Source organism: Pteropus alecto, unplaced genomic scaffold (assembly GCF_000325575.1).
Source record: "Pteropus alecto unplaced genomic scaffold, ASM32557v1 scaffold24, whole genome shotgun sequence".
NCBI lineage: Eukaryota > Metazoa > Chordata > Mammalia > Chiroptera > Pteropodidae > Pteropus > Pteropus alecto.
The window spans coordinates 20,155,718-20,172,501 of NW_006439192.1; the positions used below are offsets into that span (position 1 = coordinate 20,155,718).

Genomic DNA, 16,784 nt, shown 5'->3' on the forward strand with positions numbered 1-16,784 from the left:
AGCAGGAACAATCCTTGCATTCAAACAGGGGGAAGGCAGAGAATGTGGGTACCCAGGTAGGTAAGTTAGCAAATTTGAAAGCTGAGGGTGAAGGCATTTGGGTCTGATTTCTTCTTTTTTTTTTTTTTTTTTATATATATAGTGTGAGATTACATTACAGTTTGTGAGATAGTGGTAAAAAAGGTTGGAGATTTGAGGAGACATGAAGAGTGAAAGAGTTATCTTAGAGAGAGTTTGAAAAAGCATTTTCTGGGAATAAGGTAAGTTTTCCAATAGTATTGAGATCCATGGTAAGACTCAGAAGTGAGTGTTTTTCTCCAGCAATGTGCAGATGATTCAGTGAAGATAGTGAAGATATAGAGTAGGCAGAGAGTTGGATTTTTCTATTTTTAAAAGCTATCTATCTATCTATCTACCTATCTATCTATCTATCTATATATATATATATATAATATATATATAAGATATATATATTATATATATAATATATATATTTTGTTTTTCTAGTGAGTTTCAGAGACACTGGTTGCTACTCATTCCCAAAGGAAAGAAAAAATTTTAAATTCAGCAATACTTAAAAAACCACATAGAATTATATGATTGGAAAATATGAAGGGAAATTATTGAAGAATCACAGGAGAGAGAACATAATCACATGTCACCATTTATTAAGTCCCTGCTAAATGTACAATATGGGAGGCCTACAGACTAAGCGGAAGATTACGTCCTGGCCCTGAAGAAGCTTAGACTCTTGGGAATGCAAGAAATATTATTATGTTATATTAAACTTAAATCCTCTAGCTGCTTCATATTCAAGTGTCAGAAGTGAAAAACGAGATAATTACCAGTGGAATGACTTTTGAGGTAATTAATAAAGATAAAGGGAATTCATTCTGAAGCTTGCAGAAGATTATATCATATTCAATGTACAAAGAAAGTATTAAGTGCACACTGTAGCTAACAGGCCAAGGAGAACAAATGAAGTTTAAAAAATGCAAAAGACTTGTACAATCTGAATATGAAGACATTCTTAGTCAAAGCTTTGTAATTTTCAGTTTCAAAAACTGAGTTTTGCTGTGACAACTCACTCATTCCTAGAAATAACTGTTTTACAAAGCCTTATGAGATGTGTCACGATCTGCATGTGGTGGGCTTGAATCCTGGCTTTACCACACACTTGCTGTGAAGGATAATTCTAGGCAGTGTCTAGTTTGTATGTAAACCCCTTAGCGCAGTACATAGCATATGATATATGCTCAAGAAGCATTTACTCTAATCATTACTGTGTAGGCAAGGGCATTATCAATATGATGATGATTCAGTAAACTTAAAATTTTCAATCGCGATGAAGGGAAGGATGGCTGCTCAAAACTCTCCAATGCTTCCCATTTTGCTCAGAATAAAACCCCAAATCCTTATAGGGGACCACCAAGCCTCCACCCCCAGTTTCCTCTCTAAACCCTTCTCCTACCTTCCCCCTTACCATTCTGCTCCAGTCACACTGGCTGTTCCCCAAATATGCCAGGAAGACTCCACCTCAAGGCCTTTGCAGTTGCTGTTCTCTGACTGGAATGCTCTTGCCCTATAAATCTGCATTGATTTCTCCTTTACCTCTACAAGTCTTTGCTCAGATGTCACCTGATAAGTGAGGGATCCTACCACTCTGTTTAAAATAGAATTGCATACTCCCCACCCACCTCTGAATCCGTATACTCCCTCGCTCCCTCTGTGCTTTACTTTTCTCTACAGGATTTACTTCCATCTTACACACAATATCCTTTGTTCCTCCCACTAGAAGGTAAGCTTCATGTGGGCAGGGATTTTGCATATTTCGTTCACTGTTGGATCTCCAGCACCTAGGACAATACTTGCTCAAAAATATTTGTTAGATGAATGAATGAATGAATGAATGAAGGCTTAGGTAGAACAGGAGTGCTAGGAACACCACAGTGGACATTCTGAAGTTTGAAAGTATCTCTCACATCCTCATTCCAATAAATCGAGGCTTACTTAGGCTAACTACTTGCTCTTATACAACCTCTTGTAACTTGGTATTATTTATGAAAATCAAGTCAATATTCTGTTGGTTAATACTCTGGAAAGGGTCACTAGGTGACAATGAAGCGTAGATAGGAGAAGAGAAAGAGGGGGAGAACAAAATCATATTTCCTAATTTTGCCTTTAGTTGTAGGCAGGAAATCACTGCCATCCTTGGCAGCGCCTGACTTGAAAATCTATCAGTTATTGAGTACCTGTCCTTGCTAGACCTTGCACTTGTTACCACTGTGCTCTAGCAAGAAAGACTGTAACTCTTCAACAAGCGTACATGCTATTTGCATGTAACTGTATTTTCTATAAACACTGGCCTCTTTCTCCAGAGTCCTAACTCTTACTCACATTAGAGAATACATGATCTTGCCAAATTAATGTACCACAATCCCTTCTGACCTTAAATGCTCTCTTCGAGGTAAATATTGAGTTGACTCAATGTCTAAACTCTCTCTGAGGACTCTTTCTCCCCTGTTCGGGGGTTCCCATTATCCCTCCTGGTTGCACAGATATGCCTACATATCCTCATAGATGGTGGGGCACAGAAGAGCAGAGATGGACAGGTCAGTGCCCTGTCCTGCTGGCCTCCATTGAGATGTTGCTTATCCTGGTGGTCACTGGGTGTCCAGCTATCTTTTGTCTACTGAGGTGTGGCTGCCCTAGCCCCTTCTTCCAGGGCCCTTGACAAGGCTTTTGTGAAGTTCCGAGATTTATGAAGGTGCAGGAATCTCATCCTGCCCTTAGGTCTCTGGCTTGCCACCTCCCTCAGCACCTCTGTGTCTGGAGTACCCATATGCCACACGTGGGTATGGGCAACTGGGGGTCCTAACTTGGCCCATCAGTCTAGATACTGCCTTCGACCCACAGTGCTCTGCTACTTCCCTGGCTGTCACGCTGAACACCAGGCCTCTCAGAGGTGTGTAGCTTCCTGGGGCTTCTCTCAAGGAAGTGAGGCTCCAAATTCACTCTTCTCAGATCCTGCTAGCTGGGTATTTACACATGTCTTATTCATTGTTTATGTGGAGCTTTTTTGAAAACTGGAGCTCTTTGGTTGTTTCAAACATCCTCCTCATACGATATTCTGTAGTCCACAAATATTTACTATAAAAGTATTTATTTGGGGAAAAGTATATATATATCTTTTTGGTGCCTCTGGAAAAAATTGACAATTCGTTTCCTCAGTTTCCTCACTTGTAATATCTGGGTAACTGGTAGTACCTACTTTATAGGGTTGTTTGCGATACAAGTTGATTTATATAAGTGTTTAGAACACTATCTGGCACAAGGTAATATGCCATGTTAGCTATTATTGGTACCATAATAATTACTGGAAGTACCTATGTACTGGAGGCACACCAGTTGTTGGGCCAGTGGATTTAGGCAACGTACCCGTTACCCGTAGTAGGAGGCAGAAACATCACTGCCATCGGAGCCGTGGTCTTGGAGATTTTACCTGTTTCACTGCCACCACTTTCCTTTACTCGTTCAGAAGAATTTAGGATCTTGGACGCTGAAAGGAGAACGCAGTCAACTTCATCCCCTTCCTCATGATGCTTTTCTGTAACAGAACCGTAATTGGCTTTTGGTTTTGTTGGGAGGACTGCGCGGCGTGGGGATTCGGGATGGCGACTCTCTGAACGGCCACGGGAGGGCGCGCTGAGGTCACGCAGCTGCGGATGGACAGTGGGGTGCGGAGGTTGGGAGCAGTGGCGGGGCGCGGGGACCGAGACCGCGCTTTTCTTCTCGGGGTGAGCAGAGTGTGCAGCTAGTCAAGAAGATCGCACTCCAGACTGGACCCATCTTGGGGTGAAAGGGTCGGGGCCGAGGGAGGTGGCACTTTCCACTACCGGCACACTGCCTACGGGTCCCCCTCATAGGACAGCCCCCTTCCCTTCCCCACTTCCCCAAGCCTGGCTCGTACCCGGGCTCATTTCTGCTGCTCAAGCTTTCTTCCCAACTGCCTTCCTCCATGCATTCCGCTCAGTTGCTTCTCGCCGGGGCAGCCCGTTGCCTGGTAACGGGGTGGCCTGGAAGCCACGAGGGGATGTGGGGCACGCTCATGGGTGGGGGTGGGGAGGAAGAAGGGGCTCTCAAGGTCCTGGGTCCTGAATTCCTATGCTTGCCCTATCAGAGCTGCAGGGTAACAGCTGCATGGTGAGAAGGTCCCACCTTTTGCTGTGCCATCCCAAACCAAGGGACAATCTTACTAGGGTGTTTATCTTCCTGTGGCTTCCCTGCTATCCCAGAATTTGATCGATTTTTAAAATTAAATTTATAGAGGTGATATTGGTTAATAAGATTATATAGGTTTCAAGTGTACAGTTCTATAATACCTCATCTGTGTATTGTATCATATATTCACCTTCCTGTCATCATATATTTGACCCCTTTTACCCCCTTCTACCTTTTTGCCCCCACCCCTTCCCTCTGGTAACCATCATACTCAGAAACTTGATAAGAGTGACTTAACACAGCACCCATTGGACCAAAGCTGTATGGAGAAAGGAGAATGTTTGGAGACAGGCAAACACCTGGGAACTTTTCCATTTTTTTTTTTTCTTATTACCATTCATTGTTTGCTTTATTCTGTTTAATTCCTCTTATTTCAACCCACCCATCAGAGTAGTTTCAGCATTTTGGGATTTGAATGGCCCAACACTAATATTGTGAAAGGACTTCTATTTGCTGTGGTTAAAAGAAGACCCATATATACAATAATGAACTTAAAATAACAATGTATTAAAATATACACATGACAGTTGTAGCAGAGGCACAGGTCTTCATTTGTCAAAGCATGCTAATGTCCTGTGCCCTGGGTAAACCACTTGCAAAAGATGGATGCTGCATTGGAAACGGGAGCTCCTTCAGCCAAGGGTTGGTTGGCGTGGCCACAGTCCATCTTTGTGCGACTCGGAAAATGGCGCTCTTTCTGTAAAAGTTTTAAATGAGTATGTATTATTTATTTTGCAATAACGACCATTACAAGTAGAATATAAAATACTTCAAAACTCAAATTTTAAGTCACAGTAAGGAATTTAAAGTCTCGATATAATTTATTGTATAATAATTATATGGTTTGCTTTCATGGAAATGAAAGTCTACGATAGTTTCAATGTTTACTTGTGGTAATTTCTTATTTCCTATGGAAATAGTCTCTAGAAGATTTGACAGTCTTTCTTGTGGCATTGTAGACAATTTCAATAAGTTGTATTTTTGAAAGCTTATGTTCTCCACTGATGATTGATATTGATGAAGTTAACTCTTTCTGGAGAGCTACAAAAGTTTGCAGCAATGTGTCTGTTAAATTACTACTCTAAATAAAATGCAATATTTTAAAGGGAGAATGTAGATAAAAAGTGATGTTTCATCATTCTGGAATATACAGATGTATCTTTTAAGGCTATTCTTCAATATGGGTAGAATACAGCCATTAAAATCCAGAAATTAGCATTGATAACATTACTGCCACTTAAACCTCAGGCCCCACTCAAGTTTTGCCCATTCTCTCAATAATGTCCTTTATAAAAGCAAAGAATCCATTCCAAAATCTTGCATGCATGTAGTCGTTATGACATGTCTCTTTCCTCAGTCTCATGGACTCGACATTTCCAGTTTTGTTCAGTGGGTTATAATGAATTATTTTCTGTTGTGAAGATGATTTTATTGTTGCTTAAATTTCCCCAATTGGGTCAGTCGGAGTTTCTCCAGCTGGCTTCTGTGTACTTTTGACATGTCTCCTTCATCACTAGAGCACCTCTTCATTTTCTTGACATACTCAGATGTTCTAGGCTCATCCTATACTTTGCCTACCTTAGCCCTGAAATCAGCCATTTCTCCAAGGAGCTGCCTTGGTTTCTTTTAGAGAAGAATGGTTTTTAGAAGGCAGGAAGTGAGTGCTAAGTGTGCATGTAGCTGCTTCCATGCCGTCTTAGACAGAGCTAGGGAATGTCTGTATGTGTATGTATATACACATATACATACACACATGCACATTCACATCTGAATTTATTTTTATATCTATTTATCTATATTGAGAAAGATGAGTTCATGGTACTTCTAGTCCACTCTATTACAGTGCTCTTTGTAATTTTCTTCCTTTCCATGTTTTTAATTTCTCTTAACAACAGTGAGAAAGTTGATTTCCATTATCCTTTATATATTTACTTATATGAGAGATACTCTTCTAAATATCCACTCTTTCAATGCCAGTCTCACCCCAAAGTCCCCACATGGATGCCCTTGTCATCTGCTTGGGTTCTAGTACCCTACACTGCCCCTTCTCTCCTACCCTGCTTACACTCTGGACCTTATCTTGGACCACCCCTCCATTTAGACAAGTCATTCCTCACTCCATGTGGGCTCTGTCACCCTGTGCTGGGCCTCCTCTCTGTGTAGATGACCTCCACATCCTCCCTGGGTTCTGACACCACAGACCAGCCAGCCATGCAGGGCCACGCTCCTCACCCGCTTGGGCTCTGCACCCTGGTGGCAGTGCTCCCCTGCATGGGGGTGCAGTCTTTCCCTCCTTGGGACTGGACAGCCAACATCTACTTTTGCAAAGTCATGAAATGATTCTTCCATGCTTTTTTTTTTTTTAAAAAAAATAAGAGTTATATTGTTTTACCTTTTAGATTTGCTATTCATCTGGAATTTATTTTTACAGAGTGTGGTGTAGGTGCTAATATCCATTGTATTCATTTGACCCACCATTTATTGTAAAGAATACAATTCTCCGCCCCAGCTATTTAATTTAATTTAATATATTGTAAAATGTGTTTTTCTTATGTATGCTCTCGTTCTACCTTCTCGACTCCAAAGTTCCTCATTGCAAGTAAAACGAATATTTGCTTGCCAAGAACTTCCATTAGAATTAGATAAAAAGGTAAGTATAAGGACATTTCCTTTAGACTTCCAAAGGGAGAAACCCCATTCTCCTGTGTGAGACCAGGAAAGCCCTGGCCCTCTGGGATCCCCTCAGGCTCTTCGGCTGCTGTGAAGCACTAGGTACAGCACTTGGATTTTTAATTCATAGAAATGAAGGGTCAGAGAAATCTGGCAAAAATATGCAATGCACTTGCTGGGGCCCATCTGTCACTGTTCCTGCTGCCATGACACTGAATGGTTGATTCATTAGCCCATTTGAAACCTGTAAACAAAGTTTAGAATCAAGACACTTAATCTGGGAGAATATTAAATTTCCTCCCTTCCTAATGTAGTTATTCTCCCAGTAATTAAGTTATCGGTGGAATAGTCTTGCCTATGGTGTTGAGAATTTTGGAATTTCATGAAAAAGGTTATTTTCCAGATTTGTACAAGGAAAACTGAAGCATGAGAAGATTTGGGAACTTTTCAAAAACTCTGTAACTCGTCAGTGCTCTACCTCCTGATTCTGAAACCCCTGTTTTGCCCAAATCGGTTTGTTGTTTTTTTTTTCCCCGTAACAAATTATAGTTTTACGAGGTGGGACAATATTTCATCCAAATTTTACAAAAGTATAGAAGTAAATATAGTTAATGCTAGAGCTAAAAGTTCCTATTTCCTCATATGATATCATACTTCACCAGTACAACCTTCTCGGTGTGGTAAGACTGTTTCTATTTCATTCGGCCTCATATCAGATAGACAGTGGAGCATAGTATGTCAGGGGATATGGTTTCTCTGGTCACTCATCAGTCTGTTCAATTGCCCCCCAAAAATGTCTGAGTTTTCTTTGATTGTGACGTTCATTGTTAAAAGACAATTAAATTCTGAACCACCAATTTAAAAAAATCTGTGAGTCACAATATTTCAAAATATTCAAATAGTAGCTCCTCTTAGGGAATCCACTTTCACCTGTTGACTAACAGCTGCAGATTCAAGAATCTGGAACAAATTCAAGAGCACTGCACAAAAACAAGCTGGTCAAATCTATTCTTAGCAGTGTATTACCAGACTAAAATACTTCTGGATTTTTAAACTTCAGATCTTTTTTTTTGAGCCTGAGATCATAAGCCTATCATTAATCATAGCTGAGATCTATAGTAGTACAAGAAAGTGACCAAACTGCTCCTAGGGTATTACAAATCTGGACAATCGTTCTAAGGCTAGTACTTTGGTCAGAGAAGGAGACCTATGTGCTGGTGACTTACAAAGTCTTAGGTGGGTCGTGGGCCGTCACCAGCTCAAAGGCTTGACCCAAATGCAAACGCCTTCACACCCAGCTGGCTTTCAGTTTTCTTTAATGTTCATTTTAATCTGATTACATCTGTAAAAGAGAATGAACCCCAAAACTTGCTAAAGGCAGCCACTAGCTTAGGCTCTTAGGAAGGTGATTGCTGTTTTCAGAGGACTTCTTAACAATGGAATGGTGGGGGCACTGAAAAAGTAGAGTAGATCTAATTCTAAGACATATGGTGTGCTAAAGAGATACACAGAGAAATATGACAGAGAAATACACAGAGAAATAGCGTGAAAGGGAATAGGTGTCAGGGCAAGAGATATTTTTAGAATGGTACAAAGTATTTGAGCATGCTTGGAGGCTGACAAGAAAGTGACAGAGAGGCCGAGTCAGTGACAGAGTCTGAGTGGGAAAAATAAGTTGGAAAGAGAATTGAGTAACGGACATGATTTGGACCAAGAAGAAAATGAAATAACAGTCTTTTTGCACATGTGAAGGTTTCCTGTTCTGTAGAGGTGATATAGAGCTTTCCTCCTTCTTCCAGGGATTGAAGCAATGGGGAATACCCTTTCTCTGGAACAAGGCACTTAAATCAAATAAATGCTCTGTCTGTGCAGTTTACTGAGGTGTTTATCGGTTTGAGTAAATTCAGGGATAGTAGTCTCTGTAGCCTCTCCTGGACTGAGGAGTCTTTAATTCAGTTCCCAATGTGTGACCCCCTTTTTCCGGATGCTAAACTGCTTTCTGATTTTTAGATACTACAGCAGCTGCACTGACTCAAGCCACTGGGTCACACATTAATAATGGTAGTGAATTTCCCTTACTATGTAAAAATATCATTTTTAAAACATTGTATTTTATTAGTTTCAAGCCATTACTGTGTACTTTTAATGGGGCTAATGAATTTGCAGTAATAAATCCATACTGTGAGCCAGGACGTGAGTCAGATATGGTATCTATGACCATGGGAGGGAAACTTCTGAATTGAACCAAGACTCTGGCCACATTGACAGCATGCCCCTACTAAATGGAATGGCCTGCCAGTTAAAGCCAATGTCAAGTATAGACCAATGACTGAGCTGCTAGAAGGCTCAGGTGTCATCTAGTCCATCTCCTTCATTCTGCAGGTAAAGTGGACACCCAGTGGCAGAGCTGCAGCTACAATTCACGTCCTTATCCAGAGTTCTTTTCCTGACAGTCTGCTTACTTACTCATTACTCAATCGAATCATTACTTAATATATTTATTATTTCACACTACTGCCTAGCATTCATGGAAGAGATGATTTTTATTATAAAGAGAACAAACATGGACCATAAGTTAACACTGATATAAATAAAATGATATAGTAGAGAGGAATAATTAAGTTTGAAGATTTCTAAACCATATTATTTATTACTAGGGAATATTAGTGAATTTAAACACTGTCCTTCCCCCTCCCTCCCGCCCCAGTTGTTTGGCACTGTGCCAAAGTTAAACTGAAACATTTTCTCATTTGTAAAATATTTATTTGGCAAAGTTATTGTAAGGATTAGAGATAATGGATAAACATGGATAATATTATATTATGTCAAGAAATTTGTAAGCATTCAGTTAAAATCTATATACTCAAATAAAATACGTATAGTCAATTGAGGGACCTTTGTCCTCTTTATATGTGCAAGATTCTCACAGACAGAATGTTGCCAGTGAGTCTTCAGTAGAAGTCAGGCATATGAACTTAGTTTCTTAAAATTGCTCTCCTCAAAAGAGGAAAAGTTCCAGTGAACTTCACAAACCTGATCAGTCTCAGTGTGAAAGCAACTACTACTTACAGATGCTTTGTTTAAAAATTAATCATGTGAAGCATTCCAATTACCTTAAAAATGTCAATTTGTAAATATAGACAAAAGTATTCAAAAATCTATTTTATTATGCCTAGTGTTCAACATCTCTTACTTGGTAGATACTCAAATCAATATTTATTCAGTGCTCTCCAAAATGAATAGAGGCTTAAGAGAATTCTCGTCAAATAGTCATACAGATGAGGTAAATGGTTTATTTGCTTGAATTATCTGAATACCTTCATTCTTTCTTCAAATTTTGTTTTTATGCTTCAGATTCAGATGGCATAGCATAAACAATAAAAGAACATTGGGCCATGATGACATGAAATAAAGAGTAATGTTTATAAGTAGCAGTTTCCTGGACAGAAATCAAATCCATTCAAAGGATAACTTGACAAAATTTTGCAGCTAAAGTTGTTAATAGAAGAGACTCAAAGCTCCATCCTGTTTATCTTAGGATGTTTCCATGTTGGACAAACTTTAGATTATCTTGTGTAGAGATGAGTAAAGTGTTTGTGTGTCACGTTAACCATTAGCTTTACTCTGCTTACACATATGTGATAACTAGAACTGTTTTTATTCAATCAATCATTGTATTGGTAGAGAGTGTAGCAACTCTATTGTAGGTTTACTCTGAAAATAATAGCAATTTAGTTAATCATGAGTCCAAAGTTCATAGATGCCCAGTTCTTAATCGTGGGTAGTTTCCTCGATCATTGTAAGTTTTAATAAGCTTACAAATATAAAATGATGACTAGTCTGTTTCCTAAAAAAATATGTTATTCTGTAAGCTAAACCAAAACTTGTTGGCATTCTTTGTTCACAGCACTCTATATATTTTAAAACAATTTAAATATCACGTTCATGTCTATTGATCCTGTCATTAATTCTCCTAGGTATTTAAATCTCTAGATTTAATTTGTCAAAGAATAATTTTTATTAAAAATAATGAACGTACGATTTTAGTGCATGCTTCACAAGCCTTAGTCATATAGTCCAAATTATCAGATTTAAGTCATCTCTCTCCTAAATTTCAGATTAGAACTATACCTTTTAAAAACTATACTTTTATTTTACTATTGTTGCTCATTATTAAACATCTGAACTTGAGCAGCTCATATGTCCTGTACTATATATTAAATATATAAAATATAATTTTAAGGAGACTACTGTCTGATGTCTAACATACAATGTACATTAATGTAGCATATAATGCCTAATGTATATTTTGCTCATGAGTCTTTCATTCTAACTTAATTTAACCCCTTTTAGTGTGGTGTACATATCCTTCACTGTGCTTTCTGACTCTAGTTCAGAGATGCTGCTCTACCTTCTCCAGATGCTGTTCTACCTTCTCTAGCAGACTTCTGCTGGGAAGTGCCATGGGGTGTGTGAGAGTGTGGAGCAGAGAGGGGACACCTCTGGGTTAAGTGGTTCTCAAACAGATTCTACTTGAGCCTCCTTGTAGTAAATCCACCATTATCCTCTAGTCCAGCAATACCCGATGTAGTTAATTTCTGCCCTTTTCAAGATTCTGGAGGGGAAATGGGTTGGTTTTTAGTTTTCTCCACTGCTGCTTTGGATTTTAACTTTCCCAGGTTTTAAGTCAGTTACCATTCATTTTCTCTCTACCTTTCAAACTTTTATGTTTGTATCTTTCCCAGAACATAACATTTTAAAATAACATTTGAACAGAAAATGAAATATATTTTGGATCCATTCATTTATTTGACCTCAAAGTTTCTTATTTATTTTATTGTAGTAGCTCTATTAATGAATTTATGTTTTGGTACAGGGGTTCCAGTAGCAATCTCAAATGCCTACAGGAGCCAGGCAGGTATTCTGATTCTTCTCACTGGATCAAAATCCTAGATAGGTCAAGGTCAGAAATAATTAATTTTGGGAGAATTCCTGAGACCAACGACTTGAGCCCTATTTGTAAGTCAGGACAATAGGAGAAAACGTGCTCCAAGCCTGTAGGCAGCAGCTATTGTAAGGCAGAGATGATTTTGTGATGAGGTGGCGAGACAGAGGGCCTGAGATAACCTCCTCTCCCCACCCTGAGAGTTCCCCATGGTTTGTCCTTGGGGAACAAGGAGGGGGCAATTTCAGAAGTTCCCACGTGTTCCCAGTGAGGAGCATGGGACATAGGCAAGACATGCAAATCAGGGGCATTGCCATGGCACCACCATAGTGAGAGGCAAGGTGACAAAGTAGAGCCAGAAGCCAGAGGGAGTTCATATCCGAGATGCAAAGGCTCCACGACTCCAGGGAAGGCTGAGCTGACACTTTTGGAGTTGCTGGTAGAGGTGGGATTACTGCCTGGTCTCAACTATCTTGAGAAAACAGACCACACGTGAAACCATGAATTTCAGCAGTGGATACAAGCAGGACCCTGAGGATCTGTAGCCCCTCCCTTCCTCAAGAGGTCCCCTAAAGTGTCGCCTCTTAGAGATGCCATCCTGGCAAGGAGGAGGAGATGGTGATCAACCTGTGAGCACAAAGAAACAGCCTCATGCAGTCCGAACCTTGACTTTGACTGAATATCTGAAAGAGACATTTAAAATGAAAGAGACTATTTCAAAGCGAAAGAAACTTTTAATCTGAAAGAGACTGAATTACCTTTAACTAGCAAATTTTAATGCCCCTCCTATCAGCAGAAATTGTGGGCTCATAGAAAGAGTAAATCAGTAATAAAAACTAAAGAATCCAAATTTTCTTAAAATACCTGAGTTTGTTAATGTACATGTGATTGGGCCCTCTCATTGGAATGCTGATTTTATCTGAATTCATTGAGTGCCACTTCATAGGTATTTTAAAAACGTTTTATGTGTTTATTATGTATGTTGCATCCAGTGGTATAATTGCTGAATATGTAACTAGAGAAATCCAGAGAGTTACTCCCTGACATGCACTGTAACAGTTAAAGCAGATAACAGACAGCTGCAGGCTGTGTTAGAATACAAGATTATCATTTGGTATTTACTACAATTGCAAAATCAACTTGTTAAGGAAAGACAACTAGACTCCAAATATCTTGATGTTTACATGTTCGATGGCCATAATATAAATTTAAATTGGGGAGTATGACATACAAAATAATTATTAGTTTAAATGTCATTAAGTTATTGCTTGTCCCAAAGAGAAAAAGAGTTGCAAAACATAGCCGAATGTGTGTTTCTGTCATAGCAGGCAATTGCCTCCCATTCCTTCTCCTCAGTACACAATAAGATAAACATCTAAAAGCCTTGGTTTTAGATTTGGACTCAACAGTTTGCTATACTTCCGCCCAAAGCCATTAATTAATGTCTTCCTATGTAAGTGCGCGTGAGTGTGTGTGCGTGCTCTGCTCTGCTTAAGACTTAAGCTTTGGGATAAAGAGCGACTGTGTCGTAGCCCTCCGGGGGCCTCGTGCGGGCTCTTGCATGAGTTTCGCAGTACAGCTCCCCCTCCACGAAGAAGTAGCCCTTTTGCTTGAGGTTGAGGTTGCAGTCAGCGCACACAAAGCACTCTGGATGCCGGTACTTATCCCGCGCCTTCACGACGGGCCCGCTGTGGAGAAAAAGGAGATCAGGTGAAAAGTACAAAGCCCGAACCCTGATACAAAGGTGAAAACACCACAGGTAGGCAGGTGGTATCTGCTTCACACTGGAGAAACTATAGACTCCAGCTGTGAAAAGGGGCATAGCAGTGAAATTGATGTAATTGTCAGGGAAATCCAAGAGAACCATAATAAACCATCACGTGTTTCTCCCTGATGTGAATATTTTTCAAACAGACCCAATCCACACCTGGCCTTGAGTCCCTCAGCACATCCACTAGGGGTCCTGAGACCAAGACAGTGCCCCAGGTCCACCGTCTCCTCTGAAGGGAGGTGGGGCACTGAGTCTGAGCAGGGGCCAGGAGCCCCCCAGGGGCTCAGAGTAGCGCTCACAGGGCCCAAGGTAGGTGGTTCCCAGGCCAGCTGTACCAAAAATCAATAGTAAAATAACCTGGAATCATCAGGCTCATACATGCCAAACATGGAAATAAAATTGGCTTTATTTACAAACTGAAAAAAAAATTATAGGTTCTTGGTTCGTGATCTTTCCTCATTGTTTCTTTGAAAGAAAAAGACATGATACAGATTGACAAACACCTCTGCAAAGAATTCTGATTTTGACCAAGGTTGTTGTCTACACAAGTAAATGTCCCTCTGATTGCTTTCTATGTTGGTGGCCCAGCCTCTCTTTTCTGTGGAGCACAGAGAAAACAGATCGAAAAGCGAAGGTGGTTCTTACACAGGGGGTGTAAGAACCTCTCCTGTCAAAACAGTTTGCTACAATTTAGGAGCAATAATTGCTTTTAGTAACATTACAGACTGTCCCATTTTAGGAGGTCCTCTCTGTTCCTGAGCTCCCTATCCTGCTTATTTCTGTCCCACATTCCCGGCTTTGCTCTGACCAGGCTTATCTCCCACTGCCCTCCTAGGATGTATCCTGGATATTGGACGGATGGTGACTCTGTGTGTGAGCTAATGGTAGAGGAACAGAATAAAAGGGTGGGAGAAGTGGCCACATGAGACATTTACGATGGAGATTGAAATGGTCTAGTTCACTTGAAAATTTGAATTAGTTGTGACTATTCAAATATAATGGCCCTTGAATGGAAGGGGACTGTAATTTTAAAAATTATGTTTTAATGTTTGTGCAACTTAAGAAACTGAATAAAGATAATATGTTTTAATTAACAGCCTGATACCTACCCTCCCAACCCCCCAATTTGTTTCCCTGGGTTTATACAGACTAGACCTTAACAAAAGGGGGGCTTTGGGAAGGAAAGTTGTGATTCCTGGAAGTGTTTTTTAAAATATACTTCTGGGTATTTTTTTTTCATGAGAATAATCTGAAATTATAAGTCAAAATTGCTGACTCACATTATATGCCAATTTTAGGGTATTTCTAAGGAATTCTGGTCAAAATATGATAAATGTTGTGAGCGTTATATTTTAAGTCATTGAATAGAAATGTGGAACTGCTACCAAGATTTATAGGGAATTCTTGGGTTAAAAATGAAACTTACACAATGCCACTCCCACACTTGTCACAGAGTGGCATCTTCTGTGTGCTGCCAGCACCACCGTGGACTTTCGTAACTGGAGCTCTCACACTCCGAGTTCCAGCAGGACGGTCATCTGAAAAACAAAGTGTTTCCATTTATGGCAAAGGAACAGCTGGCTGCAGTTTGTGCTTTGCTTCTATTTTAAGATGTGCACTTTAACCCAAGGAATTCTTAAGTTGCACCCATAGTCTCATTTCAAAAGGAGTAGGACTGGTTCAAGCATAACTGGCTCTGAAACAGGGCCTTACAAAACAAAATTAGTTAAAACAATTCTGTTGTTGTAGGGAGCTGTTACAAAATGCTCAATGGAGCAGAGAACAATTTGCATTTTTTTTCCACTGTGGCAAAATATACATAATATAAAATTGACCATCTTAACTGGTTTTAGTGTGTGATTCAGTGGCACTAAGTACATTCATAATGTTGTAAAATTATCTCTTATATCCATTTCCAGAACTTTTTCATGGTCCCAAACAGCAACTCTGTACCCGTTAAACAATAACTCCCCATCACCTCCATCTCCCAGACTATGCTAATCTTTACTGTACTTTCTGTCTCTATGACTTGCCTACTCTAGGTGCCTCATATAAATGGAATTATATAATATTTCTCTTTTTTGTGTCTGGCTTATTTCACTTGGCATGATGTTTTCTTTTAAAGGTTCATCCATGTTGCAGCATATGTCAGAATTTTATTTCTTTTTAAGGCTTCGTAATATTCCATTGTATGCATAAACTACATTTTCTTTATCCATTCATCTATCAATAGACGTTTGGGTTGTTTCTACCTTTTGGCAATTGTGAATAATGCTGCTGTGAACATTGGTGTACAAGTACCTTTTGAGTCCCTGCTTTCATTTCTGTTGGGGATCTAGCTAGGAGTGGGAGAGCTGGATCGTACGGCAGTTCTACGTTTAACTTTTTGAGGAGCCACCACAGTGGTCGCACCATTTTACATTCCCATCAGCAATGCACAAGAGTTCTCATTTCTCCACATCCTTACCAACACTTGCTATTTTCCATTTAGTTTTTATAATAGCCATCCTAAGGGGGGCATTTGCATTTTTGTGCAACGTTTAAAAAGGACAGTCTGTGTCTTTGGGGGGTGGAAAAACATTGGTAAGAGTGCGAGCCCTGAAGACAGCAGGAGTTGGCTGGGGACTCAGTTCTGCTTCTTACTTGCTTTGGGTGACTTCGTACAAATCCACCCTCTTTATGCCTCAGTTTCTCATCTGTTAAGTAGGGAAAATGACAGCACCTACCTCACAGAGTTATTGTGAGGATTAAATGACCATGTATGAAAAGTACATAGCAGAGAATTTGAAACATAGTGAAGGTTCCTTATATCGTTATTCTAAATTTTCATGACTTTGTTTGACGTTCCTTATATGGTTATTCTAAATTTTGATGACTCTGGAGTGTGGACAAGGCTGAGAAAATTTGCAATGTCTACTTAAAGCTCTATTTTAAAATTTATAAGCTGAGCTAGCCCTTGACTACTGTGGATGGAATTTGTTTTTGGTGCTTTTTTACCATCAAGTTGGTGGCTACTTAGACACATACTAGAAGTTCCTTTTCTAAACCAGGCACCACTCAAATCCTTCTGGGCAAAGATTCATTTGATTTCTGAATAAAATCAATATTTAGACTTTC

At 39.8% G+C, this 16,784-nt stretch overlaps 2 protein-coding genes across 3 annotated transcripts in view; both read right to left on the bottom strand.

Moving 5' to 3' along the window:
- Positions 1 to 3,980, bottom strand: part of CCDC110 (coiled-coil domain containing 110) — an 18,805-nt gene extending 14,825 nt beyond the window's left edge. For both annotated transcript variants that reach the window (XM_025049880.1, XM_025049879.1), the window contains exons 1-2: positions 3,971 to 3,980; positions 3,503 to 3,607 (exon numbers count right to left, since the gene is read on the bottom strand). In XM_025049880.1, the coding sequence (XP_024905648.1) occupies positions 3,503 to 3,607; positions 3,971 to 3,980 (115 nt within the window). The remainder of the gene's footprint in view (positions 1 to 3,502; positions 3,608 to 3,970) is intronic.
- Positions 3,981 to 12,610: 8,630 nt separating this feature from the next.
- Positions 12,611 to 16,784, bottom strand: part of PDLIM3 (PDZ and LIM domain 3) — a 29,824-nt gene continuing 25,650 nt past the window's right edge. The window contains exons 7-8 of the mRNA XM_025049977.1: positions 15,094 to 15,206; positions 12,611 to 13,584 (exon numbers count right to left, since the gene is read on the bottom strand). Coding sequence (XP_024905745.1) covers positions 13,395 to 13,584; positions 15,094 to 15,206 — 303 coding nt within the window. The 3' untranslated portion in view covers positions 12,611 to 13,394. The remainder of the gene's footprint in view (positions 13,585 to 15,093; positions 15,207 to 16,784) is intronic.